This window comes from Odontesthes bonariensis, chromosome 7 (assembly GCF_027942865.1).
Source record: "Odontesthes bonariensis isolate fOdoBon6 chromosome 7, fOdoBon6.hap1, whole genome shotgun sequence".
Classification (NCBI taxonomy): Eukaryota; Metazoa; Chordata; class Actinopteri; order Atheriniformes; family Atherinopsidae; genus Odontesthes; species Odontesthes bonariensis.
In genome coordinates, this window is record NC_134512.1 from 5,000,451 (window position 1) to 5,024,778 (window position 24,328).

Genomic DNA, 24,328 nt, shown 5'->3' on the forward strand with positions numbered 1-24,328 from the left:
TGCAAGTAAAAATACAATCTTGTGCACTGCGTGTTTTGTTTATCACTGGGGTTGTCTTGAGTGAACTGTGTTCCAGCTGGGTTAACTTTTAGACCCAACAACAAATGACAATAATTAATGTTTCAGTTGACATATGGAGCTTTTGTTTATCATGTGATCTGTTTTTTTTTCGTTTTCTTTTTTTTTTTTTTTTTACCTTTTTTACAGTTTGGTTAGAGTTTTGTGAGTGGAATTGTCAAAAAAGAAATGGACACAATACACAAAATTAAAGACTGCTAATATTACTTTCATTCTAATTGTCCATTCGTACTACTGTAACCTAATATTGATATTGTGAATTATTTTGGCCATATAAACTATAAAAATTTCATATTGTGCAAAGCCTAGTCTTTCATTTGATGAGTTCAGGTCACACCTTCAATGAATTTCTAAATTTGTAGTGTGTTTTTTTTCTGTTTTCCGTCTTATGTCTGCACAAACAAAGTATTAAAGGACAGGGGTCCATTTCACAAAGCCAAACTCTGAGTCAAATCCTGAACTCTGAGTTTATCTACTCTGAGGTTCCAGAAACGCTGATTTGAGTTAGTTTAGTCAACTCTGAGTAGTTTCACCTTGAGTTATTTATTTTTTTTTATTTTTTCTCTTGTCCTGTCCAGCATTATGGCAGCAGAATTGTAATCTGAATACCGTTTATGCTAAACACATTTGCTATGTCAAGGGAAGCTTTATGAATGTAAAGCTCCCCTTGATGTCCATCAACTCCTCATTTTTATTTATTTATTTTTGTTACAATATGTTACATGATATGATAATAGTGCCGAACCGGACCGGGGGACAGAGAGAGAGGGAGAGCAAAGAAGACAAAAAAAGAACAGAAACATGAAGAGACAAACATAAAAAACAATGAAAAATCCGACAACCAGCTGCTACACCTGTAAAAACAAAACTGAAGACAATTCACGGCTTTTGTGGGAAATCCAACCTTAGAAGCACCAGGAGCACCTGGAAGCAGACGAGCAGAGAACAAACACACATTCAAACAAACAAAAAAAACACAAGCAGCAGCAATCTCATATAATAAAAATTAGATTGTTGACCAGACAATCTGTACAAATAACCAAACCCTTTATTCACTGTCTTACAGTGTGGAGCAGTCTTGAGGAATTTGAAAATGCTACCCCTTGTTATTGCAATTATGTAAACTATTGTGCTTGCACTTAATGTATGTTATTTTTTCAACAATTAAGAGCTATTAATACAGTAAATAAATGGTTGTAATGTATTTGAATATATGTAGTCCTCTTCTTTATTCTTTATTACTGTACCACAGCAGTGCTGCAACAGAGAAATGGGTGGTGTGAACACCTGTTAGTTCATGCAATGCAACGCAGCAGTTTAGCAAAGAACTGCCAATGCAAATTCTACATTCTCGTTATGAAGCTGGCCTTAGAGTTTTAGTGTGGTGCCTATTTTGCACACTTGATGTAAAGCATAGGGAATCTGTTCTCAACATGATACACAGCAAAAAAACATTTATTGGTCATTGACATCATAGAAGGCTGCTGAAAGAGGCCTCGCCTACAACTAATTATTTTGAAGATTTGATTTGATTGTTTTGTTATCGTGAAAGGTAACATATTGATTCACTCAGTTTTCATGACTTTGTGTTTTTTTTTTGTTTTTTTTAGATAATGAGAGATACCTTTTATCACGAGAAAATAAGCTTTGGCTTCTCGAAATCACAAGGTGATTCTTCGTAATATTGTTAAAATCAGGAACATCTTGTCTCAGAGTGATACGATAAAACTGCTCCATGCATTTGTTACTTAAGGATTGGCCTGCTGTAATTCTATATTATTGGGCTGTCCCACATATTCTCTGAAAAGCCTTCAGCTGATCCAAAATGCTGCAGCCAGAGTTCTGATGAGAACTAACAGGAGAGATCATATTTCTCCAGTTTTAGCTTCTCTTCATTGGCTCCCCGTTAAATTCAGAATAGAATTTAAGATTCTTCTCCTTACATATAAAGCTCTTAATGACCAAGCTCCATCATATCTTAAAGATCTCATTGTAAGATATTTTCCTAACAGAGCACTTTGTTCCCAAACTGCAGGTTTACTTGAGGTTCCCAGAGTTTCTAAAAGTAGAATGGGAGGCAGAGCCTTCAGTTATCAGGCCCCTCTCTTGTGGAATAAGCTGCCAGTAAATGTCTGGGAAGCAGACACCCTTTCCACTTTTAAGACCAGGCTTAAAACTTTCCTTTTTTATAAAGCTTATAGTTAGGGATGGCTCAGGTGATCCTGAAACATCCCATAGTTAAGCTGCTATAGGCCTAGACTGCTGGGGGGCCTCATCTGTCACACCTTTCCTCACTTTACTCTCTTTTTCCCCTGTTCAATTTCTCAAATGACATTATGTACATGTGACATTATTGTGGTCATTAACTCGTGTTTCCCTGTTCCAACAGGTATCCTTTGAATGGTGTTACAGTGCCCCCCCCTTTCTGTCTTCTCAAACCCCAGCTGGTCGAGGCGGATGGCCACCCTTCCTGAGTCTGGTTCTGCCAGAGGTTTCTTCCTGTTAAAAGGGAGTCGTTCCTTTCCACAGTGACACGACTTTCAGGCACGCTCAGGACGGGAGATTGGACCGAAAAAAAAAAAGTTTCAGTGCAATCTGTTGGTTTCCTTAGCTAGGAAATTGTTTTTGAATTGGCTCTATATGAACGAATTGGATTATTTTATGAATAATTATGATTACAATTAATTGAATTCCAATTGGCTTGAATTGGACTTTATTATCTAAGTGCCTTGAGATGACATTTGTTTTGGCACTATATAAATAAAGCTGAATTGAATTGAATTGCACTGACTTTAGTCAAAGTCTATTCCTCAGCCCAGACAGTGGCATCTGTGGCATCTCTTATCAGTCCACGCGGCAGATAAACACCAGTTTTTTGGCAAGTTTATTTTGAAACTGCATCCGGAAACGGATTAGTTTTGCCTTGTGCGCATGTGAAGTAGGGACCTAGAAGTTGCAGCTCGTCTTACCACAGTGACACTCCGGTGTTGTTTTTCGAGCCGTCGCAGCGTTTCCACGGTGGGAGCTGGTAAGGTGAACAGAACCTGGTCTAACAGAACCTGCTCTAAAAGGTGGGTTCGAACCGTCACCAACTCCACGTATGTCCAAGTGTTGGGAGTGATAGTGTAAAAGGCCTTAATGGCCAGAGATTCATAGGACAGTGTCAAACAGATCTTGGAACTTACCCATGCGCTTACATGTATGCTAAAGCTACAGGTCAGAACGGATTGCTGGGGGGTGGTGGGGGTCTCGAGACGAACAAACAATATAAAACACAAAATAAACTAAATGAAACTCCACAACCAGTTCTTTAGGATTTTTAGTTTCTGAATTTAAGAATTGCACACTGTTTAATTGTGTTGTGTACTTGAAAAATCAGTCATCAAAGTTATCAAAATTTGTATCTCACACTCTCATTCATGATAACACTTGAATCATTTTTGCATGGCAAATACAGTGGACTTAGTTATAACGTTCCACAGTTGGGAATCAGCCATAGGATTGGAGTATTTAGGGAGCTTGTAATATAAAAAAAAAAAAAAAAAAATCCAAATTTCTGACTGGTACTTTTCATTTGATAAGGAACGTCAATAATTCAGAAATGCAAAACTTGTTTTGCTATTCACAGTTGGGTGAGATGATTGATGCCACTGTTAGATTTGTAGCGTCGATATGTATCTTGTCTGTGTGAGAAAGACTGAAGGCAGTCATTTCTCTTAAAAAAAAAAAAAGAAGATTCCAAACCCTCTCCTGGAATCATGTCAACATGCAGATATTACAGGCAGCATTGTATTTATGTTGTACTGCATTGTTGGGAGATGAGGAATGGTCAATATAGCAAGAAATTCACAAATCCAAAGGCAGCACAACAAACATTTTGTGAAAATCGCTTATCTCTTATCCTGTACATTAACCACATTGTCAACCTGTTCCAGTAAGTTCCCTCAATAGAAAATAGGTCGCAACATTTGTTTAAAGAAAAGTTGTGCTTTTCGCCAAAAAGATTTGTATAAATTGGTTACATTCTGCAATGCATGTTAACAGAAAATGTCGTGCTGTTTGTAAAAAAATTTTATACTGTCTTTTATTTAATTGAAACAAAAGACAATGTATACAAACCTAAGCATACCTCTGACTTCTTCGTCACACTTACTCTTGTTTGACATGTATTGTTACGTGAGTTATAGTTAAAGCTGCAGTCGGCAGGTTTTCAAAATTACGAGTCTAAAGTCGGAAAACGCGAACTGATACAACTTTCAGGTCCCTCCCCCAACCTCTAATAAGCTCCGAATCGCCCCCCAAACCCCTCCCCCTCTGTGGACGAGGTTGTGCACGTGAGTTCACACCAGTGTGAGCGCACACAAGCTGGGGCAGACACACGCTCAGCAGCGTGTGCACAAGCTGTGATTGACAGGTAGGATTCCTCCACCCTAACTTGATTGGTTAAAAACAGCCGGGAGCGCTCGGTTTTTGCAAGCATGATTACAGGCTTCAGAGGGAGCTACAGATTTCGTTATTTTTCCTAAACAGCCTATTTAATATTCTACTTCCATAATCCCATGACAGTTCAAGCTAATATGACTAAAAAAAAGTTGCCGACTGCAGCTTTAAGTTAATTAACTTTGTTAATGTTATATTTGCATTCAACAGTCTATACTCGTATGTTAATCCTAAGCAGGGAAGGTAAAGTCATGTACAGAGTCCTCAGTCTCCAAGTTAAGAGGACGTCGAGCTGCCTTGCGGGTCAGCGGCGCTATGAGCACCACAGGGCTGTTGTGGCCATCCGCCGTGAGGATGTCAACCCGTGGGAGAGGAGGGCACCACTGGCCCCGCGACATGTGAAAGAGCTCACCAACAATGGCATCAAAGTCCTGGTTCAACCGTCCGACCGCAGAGCCATCCACGAGAAGGTGAGATAAATGACTGTAAAGATGGATAGAGGTATAGTGTGTTACTATACTCTCCTGCTCCACTAAATCAAAATTGAATAGCTGCAGATTGTCTTGAGTTATTTATAGAAAAACCTGACTTAAAGGTGTCTTACTCTACCTTAAAGAAGTTAGTTTTTTTTAACCCTGGACCTTATGTCTGGCATAAAATACGTTCATCTACTCACCGATAACAGTTTGGTGAAAGTCGGCGTCCTTCAGAAGATATTTAGATTACTCAAGATCCCCGTGTATCCATATAACGGGAGAGAACAGGGCATAGACAATCCAGCCTCTAAATAAGGCATGATCTGTCTTTATTTCACCAATACTTTAAGAAGAATGAATGAATGAACGCGTACTATTGCACTGTTAGCTCATAGCTGCCATGTTGTTGTTATCCGGGGCTATCGGGGGACTTAGAGGAAGCTTTCTACACACGCGTCTACTGGGATGACTTCACCGACGCGCGCCGCTGCAGCACATCAGGCAGAGGGAGCCCCGTAAGCTAGCTGTCACTCATGATTCCACACCCCTGTCATCTGAAGCCCCGCCCCTCATGCCAGAACGGTGCCAAAATTTTGAAACTGAAAAAAAGGTTTTAAAGTATCTGAATATGAACAATCTGGAACGAAGGAAAAATAACCTAAAAATGTAATTGAAGTATCTGATTATAAAAATATACAATCTCAAATATTAAAATTGTATAAAAGTGAAAACTAAACAAAAAAATTATTTGAAAAAAATGAATGAAACTTAAATTCAAACTGAAATAAACTTTTGCTGATCTTCTTTTTATTTTGAATACAATTTTTTGTGTCAGACTTCCAGTTTTAAAACATATTATTTCAATTTTAAATATTTGTTTCAAATGAACAAAGATTATGACCCTGATATGGCTCCATAAATTCCCCACAATGCTGCTGGTCGGCAGCATTGTCTTTGTCACCGACCGTGGAGCAAACATTGTGCCCTGTGAGGATGCACCAGGCTAAACTGCAGTGATCACATCCTTAACGTCGTGATATAAAGTACATTTGATGGCAATGTTGGCAATGAAAATATTTCAAGCATTCTGGTCTGTAGAACAGCTTTAAAAGAAGTCTGTCAAGCAATCCACTGTGACCCGATGGAATTCAAATTATGATATGATGAAAATGGTACCTAAGGTTATGGTCTAAACTGAATTTGAACAATGGATGTTATAAAGGTGGGTTTCTTGTACACGAGCACTTGACCAATTCTCCCATTATTACATGTTTAACTTCCAGTCTGTGTGTTATTCTGAATTTTACCTTGATGACCAGTAAAAACTTTTTGTTAACTTGATGTATGCATTACCTCTGGAACTAAAAGCTTTTACATTTGAAATAACAATTTTAAAGAGGGAAAAAAACAAAAACCTAAAAGATCATATTGTGATTATTGCTGTCAGCTGTCTGATTTAACCTTTACTTTTCTTTCAGTACTACATGAAGGCTGGGGCTCTTCCACAGGAGGACATTTCAGAGGCTTCATTGATAATTGGAGTGAAGAGACCACCGGAGGATAAGATCATTCCCAGGAAGACGTATGCTTTTTTTTCTCACACCATCAAAGCTCAGGAGGCCAACATGGGCCTCCTTGAAGACCTTCTCAAAAAAGTAAGCCAACTGTGCTGTCCCCAGTTAAACACTGGCAAGATGACTGGGAAGACGCCATGTTGAAGTGAACTGCTGTATGCCATACTTTGTGGGTATGGGGAATGTCCACTTCTGAAGCGCGCCCGAGAATACTGATCAATTTGGCATATATCATCAGACTTAAACTGTATTTGAGTCAGATGTTGGCCCAGACAGCTTAATTAAACAATCTTAGTTAGTGCACATGTTATCAGCTAATATAAAAGGTGTCAAACGAGTTGTTACAGTTTTTTTGGGGGCTTTTTATGCCTTTAATGATAGGACAGCTGGAGAGAGACAGGAAGCAGGGGACAGAGAGAGGGGGAAGACATGCAGCAAAGGGCCTCTCGGTGCGGGACTCGAACCGGGGCCAGTTGCAGTGAGGACTGTAGCCTCTGTACATGGGGCGGCTGCTTAACCCACTACGCCACCGACCGCCCCGAGTTGTTAATAAAAAGTCTACATACTGACCTTCACAGCAAGCAGTTATCACAGTACACAATGACACAAACAATTTCTCCTTTAAGATTGTACAATAGAATGTTTTAAAGTTGGCACAGGGATTATCAATCAATAGCCCCTTTCACACTGCGACCCGCTATCTTAGCGGGTCCAAATTGCACCTTCGACCCACGTCGAGCAATGTGAACGCTTGGCGTGTTGGTGACCCGTGTCGCCTGAAGCCGAGTTCAGGGGGTGTTGCCTAGTGGCAGAGCGTCACACGAAACATAAAATGCTGGGCGTGTACAATGACGTAGGCACAAGCCATGCGTCTGAGGTAGGGTGAAATACACCTGTCTGCATCAAATTTTTCAAACAAACGATGGCGGGACACCTTGAGAACTCATTTTTGCAATGCAGTTCATGGAGATGTTACTTTACGGTGCGTCTTGCTGCGTGGGAAACCGCGCTCTCCCATCTTTCTCGCCAGCCCTTCCAGCAGAGGTCCATCTTTCACCGTCCCCGAAATGTGGCGGAAAATAACGTCCTCTGTTCGGGGGCTGAGGAGCTCGCGGACCTCCTTGTCTCCCCAGTTGGCCATATTAAAAAATGTCTCCAACTTGATGTAGGCTAAAACAGAGTAAAACTTGTCCTCACCTGTCGCTGTTGTTCTGAATCAGCTGTCCATTCTGTCTTTTAAACTCCTCACGTCACGCCCACGTCCGACCCGCGTCGATTGTGTTCACATCAAACTCGGCTCGGCAAAAAGACTAGGGTCCGACGCGGGTCGAAAGGCGAGTCGAGTTGACGCGGCAGCCCGGGTTGGCAGTGTGAACACAACAGCGGACACGCTAAATTCGCGGATTAAACGCGGGTTATTCGGCAGTGTGAAAGGGGCTAATAATACTTGAATTAAAAACTAACTGCTGTCAGCTAAGTTATCATAGCTAAATGATGAATAATTCAATTAAATAATTCTCTTTATACGGTTACATTATTAGGATCATTTGGATTACTTGAATAACGGTTGTATACGAACACTGCCTTGACACAGACAAAGCAATCAAATGCATCAAGACGGCTTCCATGAACTTTGAATTCTAACACCTGTTAGAAAAGAAAAGAAAAACATTCAAATTGAGAAGCTTAATAAGCTGGCTAATAGTACCAATAGTGAATCTGTGATTTTATCATTTGTGTGTCTTATCTTTTGTGTTCTACAGAGCAGAAAATGGTCAATACAGTAGAAATCCTTGAATGAAATATGTCCAAAGCTTCAACTTGTATTCTATAAGATTAAGAACTCCCTCTGAAGAGATTTTTACACTGGTCCCATATTATCTTTTTAACAGTAATACTTACTGTTTTTTTTTTTTTTCATTTATGATCTGCATCTGTTTACAACTAAGAAATAATTCTGTGAACTGGTGAAATTATACTTTTTCAGCTACTCAAATAATTTTCAAGTTGCATAACATGTAAACATGGTGCAATCCGCTTTAATGACAGATAACAGTGTTAGTTTGAAGATGAAGTGATGTGGTGACTGTGTCATGAGTCTTGCACCGATGGAATTTTCCATTTAAAAGTTTCCATTTCTTTTAGATACCATTTTTTTCACTGAATTAAAAGAAATTTGTAAATATGTTTAGTGAAGACCAACTCCATAGGGTATTTTTTTCCTTTTAATTGTTATTAAATGACTTTCATATGCAGTTTATTAAATAAAGATTAAAAAGCTCAAAGCCCACACTCTATTCACATTCCTCAAAAAGCTATAATGATGGTAATTTTGTTTTTTTAGGAGGTTCGTCTCATTGACTATGAGAAGATGGTTGATGCCAATGGTTATCGGATTGTAGCTTTTGGTCAGTGGGCTGGTGTTGCAGGTATGGAAAAAAATGTTTTGCAATGGGTGATTCAGCTGGTTAGTCTCTCCCAGCATTGTTTTAAAATATTTGCACAGCATCAGCTATTGTGAACCTGATTTAAGAGTATTGAGCAGATGATAGATGGGTGTGAATCAACCATACCTTCATAATTTGAAAGGTCAGATGAGTTTTTTTTTTAGATTTCTGTCCCCCTGACAACGTGGAAAACTGCTGAATGGAAAGATTTTCCCTGATTACAAAACTAGTCCAATCATTGCCAAATAAATGTAGCAATCACTCTGAAAGCATATGTACTTTGGTATTGGCATTTTGTCAATTTTAGCTTTTTTTTACTTCATGCAAATCATTCTTGTTTTTTTACAGGAATGATTAACATTCTGCATGGATTGGGACTTCGCTTTTTGGCCCTTGGCCATCACACTCCCTTCATGGTAAGAACATTACTGTTCATAAATGCCATGCCAAAACAAAAGAAACATTTTAAAAAGGCTCTTTCCTTTTGTGCAAAAATTATTATAATAATTTTCTTCCTAATCTCATTAGAATGCCATCACCACCATTTTCTGTTTTTCATAGCACATTGGCATGAGTCACAACTACAGGAATGTCAGCCAAGCAATCCAGGCAGTGAGGGATTGTGGGTATGAGATTTCCATGGGGCTTATGCCCAAATCCATTGGCCCTGTCACATTTTGCTTCACTGGAACAGGAAATGTTTCCAAGGTAAAAAGATGCTCAACTCGAAGCAAAAACTTTACACTACATGCAACCAACCACTCTATGAAAAGCAGGCAAACAATGAACTTTTGGGTAATTAGTTGATAAATGTATCTATTAGTAAAGAAAAAAAATGTCCTTTTTCTTTTCAGGGAGCCCAAGACATAATCAATGAGCTTCCTGTTGAGTATGTTGAACCTCATGAGTTGAAGGATGTCTCTGAAGGAGGTATGAAATCTCTCTTCTATCAAATTTTTGAATCTGCAGCATTGTATCAAAGGATAGCAGCCACATAAATTAAGAAATGACACAGGAACTAATTTATCTGAGATCTGGCAACTGGAGGACAGTCATTAAAAAAAAAAATTCTTTACAGGCATGGTAATATGTCAATGTAAGCATGTAACAATTTATACCGTAGTTTCAAATATTCAACTTGTTTTGCATGTAAGATGAGATATAATAAGATAAACCTTTATTAGTCCCACAGTGGCGAAATTCACATTGTTGCAACATCAGATACATTATAGCAGGGAATAGGCAAATGGGAAAAGATATAGAAAACCATAAGGGCACTACAATAGATACAAGGATTATTTATGAGCAGTTATGGAGTACAGTATATACAACAGTATGTTGTATATAAACGGCAGGTATGTAAGCAGTATTCAATATGTATAAACATTATGTAACTCTGTAAAGTCCGGTCAGTGAATAAGTTTGAGTTTAGTGGGTGAACTGTGGCCAGAACAAAGGACTCTCTCTCCTTCACACACTTTGGGTGAAGAAGCCAGCGCTGAAAGAGCTGGTCAGAGATCTCAGACTGTCCTTCAGAGGGTGGAGCTCGTTCATCCTTTGGGGTGAGAATTTTGTTCTCATCCTCCTCTCACTCACCACCTCCACAGTGTCAAGGGGCCATCCCAGTACAGACCTGGTCGTCTTGATCACTTTGGTCAGTTTGTTCCTGTCTGCAGTTGAAATGCTTCCAGGCTTTTTCAGGTGAGAGAGCGCTCTCTGTAGGAGGAAGATGAAAATGCCATCCACCCCGATGCCTGGCTGGTAAGCAAACTGCTGTGGGTCTTTTGACTCTCTCATAAGGGGGTGAAGAAGGTCCAGGACTAACCGCTCCAAGGTCTTCATCAGGTGCGATGTCAGCGCCACCGACCTGTAGTTATTGAAGTCCTTGGGCTGTGTTATCTTTGGTTCCGGCACCACGCAGGATACTGGGATTTTCCACAGTTGTGGCACTCTCCCCAACTTCAGGCTCATGTTGAAGAGGTGCTTTGCGATCCCACACAGCTAATCTGCACAGTACTTGAATGGCCTGTAGCCTTTCTTCCTAATTTTCCTGAGCTTCTCTCTCACCTGGGTCGTTGTGATGGACAGGTTAGAGCAGGCAGGGGGCAGGGGGTCTGTCAAACTGTGAATGTCTTCCCCGTGAGGGCCACAGAGTTATGACGACACAGAGCTCAAAACAGTCCCTCAGAGCCTCCTTATCCTTGCTGAACCATCCTCTCACTGCGTGACAGCTGACTGCCTGTTTGCAAGGGTTTTGTAAACAGGCATCACAAGGTTGCAGTCTTTTCATATATACCTCCTTAATGTTGGCATAAGATAAATCCAGTATTCTGTTGTGTCTGGCTTGGCATGTGACATACTGTGTAAAGTTAGGCAGACTGGCAGATGGAGGAGCGTGGTTGAAGTCCCCAGAAATTAGAATGAGGGCCTCTGGGTTGTGTTTGAGTGTCCTGCTGTGTAATCGATATGCAGACCACTGTGTGTGTGTAAAAGTTAGAGGTGTTTTTGTTACTCACGATCAACTTTGCCAACTACAGCTGACATTTATTTATTTTTATTTTTTCAGATATGACCAAAGTTTACGCCACCGTTCTGAGCAGACACCACCACCTGGTGAGAAAGAGTGATGGCATCTATGATCCCATGGAGTATGAAAACCACCCAGAATTGTACACATCACACTTCAGGACCAGCGTGAGTTTCTTTGCCGCCGTCCCACCACCACGCTAACTTCTGTTACAACACTCCTCCTCCAGCCTCCCAACTGTTCCTCTCACTCACTCACATGTCTTCTGTTTCTGTCAGCACCACTAAATACACTCAACAATACACAAAAATAGAATGTTGAGTGAACATAAAAAACATGGAACAGATTTCCTCACATAGTTTTCTTTCAGCATTATCAGCAACCTTGATTGATTATTTTGATTTAACACCATCCATCATTCACGGCCCGATGACGCTAACAGAATTGTCACTGTCATTGCCCACGTGAGCATTGAAGTAGCCCAGCAGAACGAGGAAGTCTCCTGAAGGAGCACTCTCCAGTTCCTCCTCCAGAGACTCCAAAAAGGGTGGGAACAGCTGTTTGGTGCGTAAGCACAAACGACAGTCAGGACCTGTTCCCCCACCCGAAGGTAGAGGGAGGCTACCTTCTCGTCCACCGGTGTAAACCCCAGTGTGCAGGCGCACAGCCGGGGGGCAATGAGTATGCCCACACCTGCTCTACGCCTCTCACCACGGGCAACTCCAGAGTGAAAGAGAGTCCAACCCCTCTCGAGGAGGCTGGTTCCGGAGCCCAAGCCGTGCGTCGAGGTGAGTCCGACTATATCTAGCCGAAACCGCTCAGCCTCGCGCACCAGCTCAGGCTGCTTCCCCAGCAGAGAGGTGACATTCCACGTCCCAAGAGCCACCTTCAGTCACCGAGGATCAGACCGCCAAGGTCTCCTCCTTCTGCTGCTACCCAGCTCACATTGCACCCGACCCCCTTGGGCCCTCCCACGGGTGGTGAGCCCGTCGAAAGGGGGACCCACGTATTGTCTTTGGGCTGTGCCCGACCGAACCCCATGGGCACAGGCACGGCGACCAGGCTCTCGCTGCCGGGCCCCGCCCCCGTGCCTGGCTCCAGAGAGAGGCCCTGTTGACCCGCACCCGGGCAAAGGAAAATGTCGTCCAAAATTGTTTTTCGTCAAGGGGGGTCTAATGAGCTGTTCTTTGTCTGGTCCCTCATCTAGGATCTGTTTGCCTTGGGTGACCCTACCAGGAGCTTAAAGCCCCGGGCAAAATAACTCCCAGACTCACTGGGACACGCAAACCCCAACAGGTTTTAACACAAACAAATTAATTTGATAGAACAGAATTAGCTGTGTGCTTTTCTTCTTTTGTTTTACAAATAATTTTGCGTGCTGGATTTACTTCCATCCAACTAGAATTATTCACTTAACAAACCTAAATTTAATGTATTTATTTTATTCAAGCATATTTTGTTTTTGTTTCTTCTTCTGTTCCTAAATGAATTGCTTTATTTGGGACCTGACAATGCTCAAAAACTCCTTGTGAATTTATGGGGAAAATGACTCGACCGCGCCACCTTTTATGGTTGCCCATGTAACTGCAGCACCTGGATTTTCAGGAAACTCTTGATACAGTGTCCCAAACCCCACAGGAAGTCGGCCATTTTGGTTCAAAGACATCATTTTCCCTTTTTAGAAACATTATATTTTAATAAACTCCTCCTAGAGATTTAATCATAGAAGCCTGAACATTGCTCCATATGTTCCAAAGAAGTGTGTAAACAAAACCAAAAAAACCAAAACAGAACCGGATGGTTGACATATCTGCTGCAATTTACATCCAAAATGCACTAAACGTCACACATATCATCACACTCAGCTCTTGTACAAATTTACATAACAGTATACCACTGGCTACAAGAAGTCACATGTTTTGCTTTTGGACTTATTACTCTTATTCAGTCATTATTCAGTAGATCTACTTCAAATGTATTCAGGTAGGTAAACTTCTCTTACAAAACTGAGTTTTTTGCTGAAGGGTGTGTCAGTGGCGGCGAGGTGAATTTCGATGTCACCTCATGACAACAAAAGTCATTATAAATCACTCAGTTCTCATCCAAGCAGCACCAAATTTACAGGGTGTAATCTTTTTGGCACATCTGCATAGCCCCGCCAACTGACAACAGGAAGTGATTGTTTTTAGTTCATGACTTACAACTTCTTGATGATTTACACTCTAAAGTGTTTGAGATGAGGGTTAAAGGAGAACTCCGGGGCATTTGAAGCGCATTTCCATTGCTAGAGGTTGTCAAATACCGATAGTAGGACACAGACAGGTGCAAATCTGCGCTCCCTGTGTGGAGATCGCGCTGTTCGCTCAGCCTGTCATGCGAGGCTAATACGTGGTGGCTAGGGGCAAGCGCTAACCCTTCCACGTAAAACAACAACTTGCACACTGCAGAAACGTCACACCACTTTATAAACCATCCGACAATAAAGTCACAAGCCTTACCATCAAAACCATATGCATGGTTCTCACATTACTGGCATGGGGACGTTACAAAACAACTTTATAAACAGCATGTAACTCACCGGTTATTTGTACGCTCGCGCATGTGAAAGCCCAAAAGAGTCGATGGACGATAATCCCATATACAAAACAATTATCTTCTCTAGAAAAACTGCGTTCAAGTATTTAAAACATTACAACAATATTACTGGGCATGTATTGTTGTAATGTTTTAAATACTTGAACGCAGTTTTTCTAGAGAAGATAATTGTTTTGTATATGGGATTATCGTCCATTGACTCTTTTGGGCTTTCACATGCGCGAGCGTACAACTAACCGGTGAGTTACATGCTGTTTATAAAGTTGTTTTGTAACGTCCCCATGCCAGTAATGTGAGAACCATGCATATGGTTTTGATGGTAAGGCTTGTGACTTTATTGTCGGATGGTTTATAAAGTGGTGTGACGTTTCTGCAGTGTGCAAGTTGTTGTTTTACGTGGAAGGGTTAGCGCTTGCCCCTAGCCACCACGTATTAGCCTCGCATGACAGGCTGAGCGAACAGCGCGATCTCCACACAGGGAGCGCAGATTTGGACCTGTGTCCTACTATCAGTATTTGACAACCTCTAGCAATGGAAATGCGCTTCAAATGCCCTGGAGTTCTCCTTCAAGCTTTTCATGATGTACACTTTCGAAATTGAGAATTTTTGCAAAATGTATCCTTGGCAAATTTTGATAAATCGCCATGAAAAAGGAAATCCTTTTATCTCAAGTATACAACCCCCAAGCTTCACTAAACTTTGCATGTTTTATGAAGATTACACCCTGAATATATCGCAATGCAAATATTTTGGGAATGTGCCAAATTGGCTCAAGAGCGCCCTCTACAATACTACAAAAATGTAGCCCTGCCCCCTGCTTTAACTCACAGGTGTGCACATTCATGTGACATGCCAATGTGTATTAAAAAGCCTCCTGGACCCATTGGGTAAATCAAACAGGAGGTCAGCCACTTTGATTTTGGCTTTTTTTTAGGCCTTATATTTTATTTTAACTCCTAGAGATTTTAATATATCGACCTGAAACTTGGTCAGTATCAGCGTACATGGCTTTTCATTAAAAGTTATAAAATACTACAAGATAAGTCAAAGGGTGTGGCCGTTTGCTGCTGAATTAAATTCAGGTGTTCCAATCACTTCCATGACCACACTCTAATTATAGGGAGAAATAAAGTTATTATTAGTAGTCCAAGGGGAGCAAGCAATTTCACAGTACACAAACAAGGTACCAGGAACTGATGCAGTACGTCTTACCTCAAAGCAAAGTGTCAGCAGGATCTGATCATCTTGAATCATCAGTTCAAGAGCAGAGTGAGGAAAGAGCAGAGTGATGTATATACTGTATGTATATATATATGTGTGTGTGTGTGTGTGTGTGTGTGTGTGTGTGTGTGTATATATATTTCTAGTCTGTGTATCATGGGACCTCAACATTGGCAGTTTATTCTGTACCTCAGGTGGCGCCCTACACAACCTGCCTGATCAATGGTATTTACTGGGATCCCCACACCCCACGACTCCTACGACGACTGGACGCCCAGAGACTCATTAGACCTTGCAAAACCTTATCTGCTGTCAACTTGGGATCACCAGCGTTGCCTCACAAGTAAGAACAGTGTATTGTAATATCAGCTACCTGTAAATTATCTCCAAGATAACAAAAAAACTGTCTCTTTTTCTTTTTTAAGTATCTTACATGCACTTGTATTTGCATTATTATTTGAACGAGACACACACAAATGCCAGTATGGACTGGACTGATCTGCTTTGCTTTGTTGGTTTTCGTGAAGTCTCAAACTGTAGCAGTCTGGATGAACTGCATCTGCATGGGTAACTATTACTATATTTAGGATTGCAGATGACAGATCCTTTTTTTTGTTTTTCTAAGTCATGCCAAGATAAAAGTAATTTAATTCTTGATGTTTTCTTTGGCTAACCGATAATAGTTGGCTGATTTTTGTATCTTTTTAATCTTGATAATAAAAGTAGGAACACTCCCTTTAGTGTTTTTCTTGTAATTGCACAAAACAACCTGCAGTGTTTCCTGCAGAGAATTATAGTTAAGGCGGCCGCCTTAGCAAACTCGCACTGCCGCCTTGCCAACGTTCCCAAAAAAAAAAAATATATGTAAAATAATGTAAATAGTTAATAATGTAAATAAAAAAGTGTTACAGCTCTTAAACAGCTTTGTTATTGCTCTAACAGCTAAATTATCGCCATCACATGCTGGTATAGCTTGGAGATAAAATTCTAACCCCTGTCAGACTGGATTGAACATAGAAAACCTGCCCAAGAGAAGAATTTCACGAGGTTCTTCAGTATGGTTTTGGCCTTTATAATATACAAGGGAGTGACTTTAGGATATCTCGTTATTACATCCAGAATGGTAAGAAGGTAGTTATTTCTCTTTTTTCCTTTGGAAATGCCCTACACAATCCACCATTTTGTGGGCTTCTGACATGGATTGTAATAGAATCATTTGCACCAACATGCTTGACCTCTCTACTATCTACTGGAAAAATAATAAGAGCGGCAGAATTTCTGAGTTGTCGCTGAGTGGAGAAAATCTATTTGACACGTGGACAGGTTGATGGTGAACCACAGGCTTTTGACTTTAGGGCTGGGCCTCCTCTTCCTCACCGCCACCCAGCCAACCTGGGGTCCCGGCTGCTCGGGTTCTGCAAAGGGGCAGCTAATGGGGCTAGCTACCTGAGCTACGCTAGGTGGCTCCGCACAGACTTAAAGGGACCTGGCTAGCGGTGCAGAGCCGAGCTTCCAATTCAGATAACCTCGCCTCCTACTACGAAAAGACTACATTTGTTACATGTACCATTATCGCTAAAGGAGGCAGAGGAGTAACTAATAATCTGACACACGGAGCAAGTGAAAGCAGGAGTTGGAGAGAGTGAGAGAACGGGTAGCCATACTAAGCTAGAGAACAAGACACACCGCTAAAAATGAAAATAAACACCAAATATCCGTCAGAGTGAGTATTAGAATAGAACAAGTATGCGATAGAGTTAACTATGCAAGAATGTGTAACTTATAAGGAGAAATTAAGTGATTTTTAATAGTCCAAGAGGAACAAGAAATTTCACAGAACACAATGAAAGTAACATGAAGTGATGCAATACGTCTTACATCCGCCAGCGTCCGCCAGCCACTGGTCCCATCACCACAAGTATACTTTTTGTCTTCGTAACTGGCTGCAGTCTTTCTGCAGAACCCATAAAGTGGGCTTCGTAGATCATTTTAATCTGTTTTGGAATGCCATCCATCCATCCATCCATCCATTATCTTCCGCTGCTCCGGGGATCGGGTCGCGGGGGCAGCAGCTTGAGCAGAGAGACCCAGACGTCCCTGTCCCCGGCCACTTCCTCCAGCTCTTCTGGGGGGACCCCGAGGCGTTCCCAGGCCAGCCGAGAAACATAGTCTCTCCAACGTGTCCTGGGTCTTCCCTGGGGCCTCCTCCCAGTGGGACGGGCCCGGAACACCTCACCAGGGAGGCGTCCAGGAGGCATTCTCACCAGATGCCCGAGCCACCTCATCTGACTCCTCTGGATGCGGAGGAGCAGCGGTTGTACTCCGAGCTCCTCCCGGATGACCGAGCTTCTCACCCTATCTCTAAGGGAGAGCCCAGACACCCTGCGGAGGAAACTCATTTCGGCCGCTTGTATACGCGATCTCGTTCTTTCGGTCACTACCCAAAGCTCGTGACCATAGGTGAGGGGAGGAACATAGATTGACCGGTAAATCGAGAGCTTCGCCTTCTGGCTCAGCTCCTTCTTCACCACAACGGGCCGGTGCAGAGCCCGCATCACTGCAGACGCCGCACCGATCCGTCTGTCAATCTCCTGCTCCATTCGTCCCTCACTCGTGAACAAGACCCCAAGATACTTGAACTCCTCCACTTGGGGAAGGATCTCATTCCCGACCCGGAGAGAGCATTCCACCCTGTTTTGGAATGGATGGCCTTATTTCAACAGGGGCCAAATGATGATTGCTGAATTGCAGCATGCATTGCTGATTCACTCTCTGGCTGTTTGTGTCTCACAGCTGCTATTTGAATGCAACCTCCTCCTCCTCCTCCTCTTCTGTAGTTCAAATTTATTTACTGAACAAAATGCTGATAATCCAAAGAATTTTGCCCTCTCTCATCCTACCCGTGAAATGTACTGAATTCCTGTTGTAATATCTACTAGACATTCTATAAAAGCAACCTACTCAACTCAGCACGTTTTCATAATCTCATATATGTGAATATTCTATCAAATATTTATGACTCCATCAAGACAATTATCTTACCTTCAATGTATCACTCATACCAATTTTCATATACCACACCACTGGCAGAGGAGGAGTCACAGCCATTGCTAAATTGAACATTCTATTAAGTTTAGGAACTTTCCTAAATTTGAGATAGATAGATGTATACTTTATTGATCCCACAAGGGAAATAGCTTGAAAGCAAAAAAAAACTTTTCGAATGCCTCACGCTCTGCAACTTTTGCTTGTTGCACTGTACACCTGGTTGCACCAGTTTTTTTTAATTAATCTAATTTTTTTAAACCTGAATTAGGTATTAGTTTTATAGAAACACTAGAGGAGGCTGTGAATGTCAAAATGGTGTGTTTTTGACTCATTTTGAAGTACACTGTCCACCGTCCACAGTTCACAACTTTGGTTTTCAACAGATATTTCTTTTTAATGCATTGGTGTTATATCCCACCAACATAACTCTTTTAAAGAGCCTATTATGTGATGTGCCTGCGAACTACTTGTTTTATATAGCCTTTTTTCTTGTTTGTATACAATACCTACCCATCAATCCTATATACTCTATACTATTCATAATCCAATTCAGGGTCGTAGGGGGCCTGGAGCCTATGCCATGTTGCTTACTGATAAGAAGCAAAGCACCTGCATTGTTTAAAATAAAGCAGATGCGACATCAAAGGAGAACACATGCCTCCTGCTCTACCTTTGACAGTATGTTTTTTCAGGCACTGTCCATATTATAGATTTATGTACCCTCACACAGTTAAAGCAAAGTATCTGAATATCTCTTCCACAGTGGTGAAATTATGCCCTTCTCCTCTCTCAACAGGCTGCTGGCTATCTGTGACATATCTGCTGACACCGGAGGCTCTATAGAGTTCATGACCGAGTGCACCACCATTGATAAACCTTTCTGCATGTACGACGCTGACCAACACATAGATCATGACAGGTACAATGCTCATAATTCGTTTTTTAATGTCACTTGCATGTTTACATTCATGTCAATGCTTCTTTCTTCACACAAATACTTTGGGCCGATATTAGGGATTTTAGGTCTTACGATTAAAAATATTTTTAACATTTTTTCTATTCTTTTGGAATACAATTTTAGTTTGATTTCATCGTTGAAAAAGTTGAGCCTTCTCTGGCAAACGTAACTGTCCACTAAAACTTTATTGCAAAGCCTCAGAAGAAACTACAAACATGAAATAAAAAGCATTCTTGCAAAGGATCAGAATACATTTTGTAAATGTTTGGTCAGTTACTAGGGGTGTAATGATTCGTTTTAACTTCGATTCGCAATCACGATTTGTGGTTGCCAATACGATTCAAGGACGATATTGGTTCATTTAGAACGATACGATCCGATACGATCCGAAACGATTCAGTCAGTGGGATTACATGGTACTGAAAGGATCAGATAATTGGCTAAATTATAATAAGAATGAGTTGAGCAAGGGTAATTATCTGGGGATATAATGCAGCGAATTAATCGGATCAGAGGCACAAAGCATGTCATACTCTGATACGATAGGTGGCGCTGTACCCATTTCAACTATTGCTAATAGAGCCACTTCCTGTTGACCCCTTCAACAACAACAACAACAACAGCAAACTCAGGCATTCGAGAAAATGACGAATGAAGAGCAAGATGAAGCTACGTCCCTCTATATTTTGTTTGTGATGAGCTGCTTGTTGCACAGACGCGATGCCCAACGGCGCATTCTCCATCGCTTTGTTTTTCTTTCCCACAGCGACTACAACAGTAATATTGTCTCTTCCGACTTCCGGTTCCCGACCCCGGGAAAAAATCTTGAGCATGCGCAAAACGCAAAGTCTAATTCTCCACGTGCTTTAGTGTCTACAAACAGGTTTAGTGTGACTTTCAACCGAGTTATCTCGGGGTCTTAATCCGATCGCGAGTAACTCAGATTAAAGTGTCTATATGCACTTAATAACTCATTCTTATTGTAATTTAGCCAATAATCTGATCCTTTCAGTGCCATGTAACCCCACTGAGTGACTCGAAATCGATTCAGTAACTTTTTAGCCAACAATTCAACCAGTGTGACTGAAATAAATACCTGTATACTGGACAGTGCAGGTGAAGTTTCCTAGATTCGTTGTTTCTTGTAAGGGAATCAGGTATAAATTATGGATATAAACAAACAAGTAAACAACAATTAATTTATTGCAAATTTATTTGAATGCATTCACATTTTATTTGAATAAAGTGCAACCAACACTTTAGGTTCAATTAATAGGAAGTTAACCTTTTCTGCTCTCATTTTCGATATTCAATACATTTTGAATAAAAATAATGCAGTAAGTGCAACCAACATTTAGATAGTAGGTTTACCTGCCACTTCTGCTTTTGTTTTTCTACATAAAAATATTACAATATTGATATAAAAAATAAAATAATTAACAGTAGGTTTACCTGCTACTTTTGCTGTTGTTTTTCAACATAGAAATAATACAATACCTCTGGTTTGAAGAACAAAGGTCTTCATTTTCCAGTCCGGATCAATGTGATGAGAGGTAATTGTCACATACCCTTGATTTGAGCACGACGTCCAGGCATCAGTCGTTATCGCTACTCGTTCAGCTTGAGAAAGTGACAGCTTCACATCATTCTTAGTACTTTTGTACAATGCTGGAATAAGTTAAGATTTCACAGAACCGAACAGATTTTCAACCACAGTGTAGGGTCACATGTCTTTGCAGATAAACTTGGCAATTGTTGCCGTGATGTTTTGGTCTAGTCTCTGACTAAAGATGCTGGCGAGGGCTGAGGCTTCTGCAGAGCTGACTTCACCTTGGCTTGCGCTGCTGCTGCAGCGGGAAAGATGCGCATAGGGGTGTTTCCACACACAACCCTTGCTAATTTCTCGCTCGCCGGCTTCTCCTCTGCCATCCACCGTCATGCTATGTTTTGATATTTGCGCTGCTGCCGGCGTTTGGTGATGATGTCACAGACGGTCAGACTGAATTGAGTAACGTTTAACACTTTTATCATTAAAAGTGCTAAAAAAAACATCCATATAAAATCTGACGTGCTTTAATCCAATGCGTTATTTCCTAGTATCAATACAATCGATTGATTACCTTTTAAAACAATTTTAGATCGATATATGTCGTCCGGAAGGCCAACTTGCCGAGATTAATGTAGTTGGATCATAGGAATATAAATCGCTACATCAATGTAGTAGATGAATCGTTACACCCCTATCAGTTACACAATTTTTCGTACCTAAGGTTTCAGCACATGCTATTTGAAATTAAACTATGTATTTTTTAAAAAACTGTTTCCATTAAAGAGGCATTTTAAGTGTCAACTTGCGCTTTGACAGATCTAAATCACATAAAAAAGAACTTTGTCTATGTCTTTTTTTTTTTTTTTTTTAGTACTACATAAAATTTTAGCAACGGATGAGGAGGAAATTATATTCTGTTTTGGAGAACAATAAACATCCTCTCCACAGCATCCAGGACAGAGGAGCAGCTGCAGTGAGAGGCTGCAGGACTGAGAGGTTCAGGAGGTCCTTTGTCCCCACAGCCATAAGGCTTTGATTTTTTTTTTCAAATTTATGTTATAATTATTATAATTATTGTTATTCATTTAATTCATTGTAAATATTTGGGGTTTTTTTAAAAAGAAAAAATTTTGAATTTCCCCCACTGGGGGATGAATAAAGTATTTTTCTATTCTATTATAGATAGATCTAACTTGTGATAGTTCTAACTTGTGGGGTTTGACAAAAGCATCTTTAGCCGCTTTCGGACAGAGAGTAGTTATAAGAACGCAGTTATCAGAACTGTCCTACTCGAATTTCGTTCTGATAACTGTCCTTCTCCAGTGGAACTGTTTCAGTCTGCATTCGCACATGAGTCAGGACTGATGCGCTGCGCGCAGCCGTCTGCGTCAGTGACGTGTTACGTTAACTACAGTTTTAACTACAGGCACATACACATACACATACATACACTAGAGTTATCTTGTCCTGTTTCCATGATTCCAAAGGAGCAGCTGATTTTGTCCACATTAAGGGGACGCTGTATAGGGGAAATTAGGAGAGATCAAGATGACTCTAAATTGAGCTTTACCACGCATGAAAAAAATGGCAATACTTTTTCATATTGCCAAGGGTTGCATTTTGCATTCAGTTGTCTTAGGAATTTGCAGCTGCACAACTAGACGTACATAAGAAGAACAATAATAAGTCAATAACAAATTATAATAAAAATAGAAAGTTAGAATGTCAATGAAAATAAACAGTAAAGAAATTACAATAAAACAAAATAAAAATGTCAATTCAATTAATTTTTATTTATATAGCGCCAAATAATAAAAAAAAGTCATCTCAAGGCACTTAAATAATACATTTCAAATGCAATTCAAGCCATTGTAATCATAATTATTTACAAAATAATCCAATTCATTCATATAGAGCCAATTCAAAAACAATTTCCTAGCTAAGGAAACCAACAGATTGCACCGATCAATCAATCAATCAATCTGGACATTCAGAAGTATATAATTCTAGTACTCCCGTATTGCACATAATAATATAAAAAGTAAAGAGTGTGGTGGTAATTGAGCATGATGATATAGTCTATGATTGTACCCAAGCAATAAGTATATTGCACAAGGTGATACATATAAGTAAGGATGGAAAGTAAGACGGTAGTTAATAACAGGAAAACATTAAGACATTGTACATGATTACTTTTGTGTTAAGGGTGAATACTACACATGACTATCAGAAGAAATTATCACAGGAAGCTGAAAGTGGAAGTCACCATTGCTAATAATCTACAGAGTCAGGTGTTAATTGTGTGTGTAACAGATAGGTAGGACAGGTAGATGGGAGTTATAGAGTCTGATGGCAGTGGGATGGAAGGATTTTCTGTGCGGTTCAGTGGAGCACAGGGCTAGAAGTGTTCCTCCATCCTGCCACCACATGGAGCGGAGCATATTCATTGTTCATGATAGATTGGGTTTCTCCTCCACAGCTGAGCAAGCTTTCCTGATGAGTTTATTAAGTCTTTTTGTGTTTGCCACCTTGAAGCTGCCTCCCCAACATTCCACAGCAAAGAAGATGGCACTGGGGACCACAGACTCATAGAACATCCTCAGCATGATGTTGCAGACTGAATGATCAGAGTCTGCAAAGGAAATATAACCTACCTTGGCCCTTTTTGTAAGTGGCTACCGAGCTCTTTGACCAGTCCAATCTATTGTCCATGGACACACAAAGATACATAGGATGTGTACCCCTCCCCCAATTGCCACCATTTCTTTAGTTTGACTAATGTTGAGCTCACACCAGTCCACAAAATTGCCCACAACCCTCCTGTATGGTCAGCTGCTTCCAGGTAAAAACAATGAATTGGTCGCTACTGCTAGCTGCCATAGCATTAGTAGCGTTCAGACAGGACAAACAAATATGCGTGAAAAACTCTCTCAAGGTGCATGCTTGGAGAACTTACTTGTAAAGAACTTCACACACAGGTAAAAATAAGACATAAAAGTAATTAGCAGTTGCAGCAAGCTGCAGCAAAATGCTTGCGTCTGCATGAAAATAAACAACAAAAAGAACATGAACAATTTTGAACCACAAGACTTGGGGGAAGAGTTGGTAACTGTTTGCATCACGCATAAACGTTTGGAGGTTGAAAACATAGGCATAGTGATTGTTAGGGTTAACCCTGTTGTACATATATTTAGATTTCAATGAGTAATTCCTCTGCTATTTCTTTCTGTTGTGTCTTTCTTAGGTTCGGTCATGGTATGAGCTGCAGGACACAGCTTATGGTTGCCTATTTGTTTGAATTGCACAAGTTATTTTACTTGTTTGACTTCCATCTACACTGTTGAAGCTTGTTTAGTTTTTTTACACACTTTTCTAGATCACTGTTGTTTAGCTTAAAGAAAACAACCACTTACAA

At 40.7% G+C, this 24,328-nt stretch overlaps 1 protein-coding gene across 2 annotated transcripts in view; it reads left to right on the forward strand.

Moving 5' to 3' along the window:
* The first annotated feature begins 3,017 nt into the window (after positions 1-3,017).
* Positions 3,018-24,328, forward strand: part of aass (aminoadipate-semialdehyde synthase) — a 70,925-nt gene continuing 49,614 nt past the window's right edge. Inside the window, exons 1-10 of one of the 2 annotated variants that reach the window (XM_075469292.1) lie at positions 3,018-3,149; positions 4,754-4,988; positions 6,473-6,649; positions 8,913-8,997; positions 9,364-9,431; positions 9,577-9,723; positions 9,870-9,945; positions 11,582-11,709; positions 15,553-15,701; positions 19,203-19,325. In XM_075469292.1, coding sequence (XP_075325407.1) covers positions 4,770-4,988; positions 6,473-6,649; positions 8,913-8,997; positions 9,364-9,431; positions 9,577-9,723; positions 9,870-9,945; positions 11,582-11,709; positions 15,553-15,701; positions 19,203-19,325 — 1,172 coding nt within the window. In that variant the 5' untranslated portion in view covers positions 3,018-3,149; positions 4,754-4,769. The remainder of the gene's footprint in view (positions 3,150-4,753; positions 4,989-6,472; positions 6,650-8,912; positions 8,998-9,363; positions 9,432-9,576; positions 9,724-9,869; positions 9,946-11,581; positions 11,710-15,552; positions 15,702-19,202; positions 19,326-24,328) is intronic. The other variant, XM_075469291.1, reaches the window with a different exon arrangement.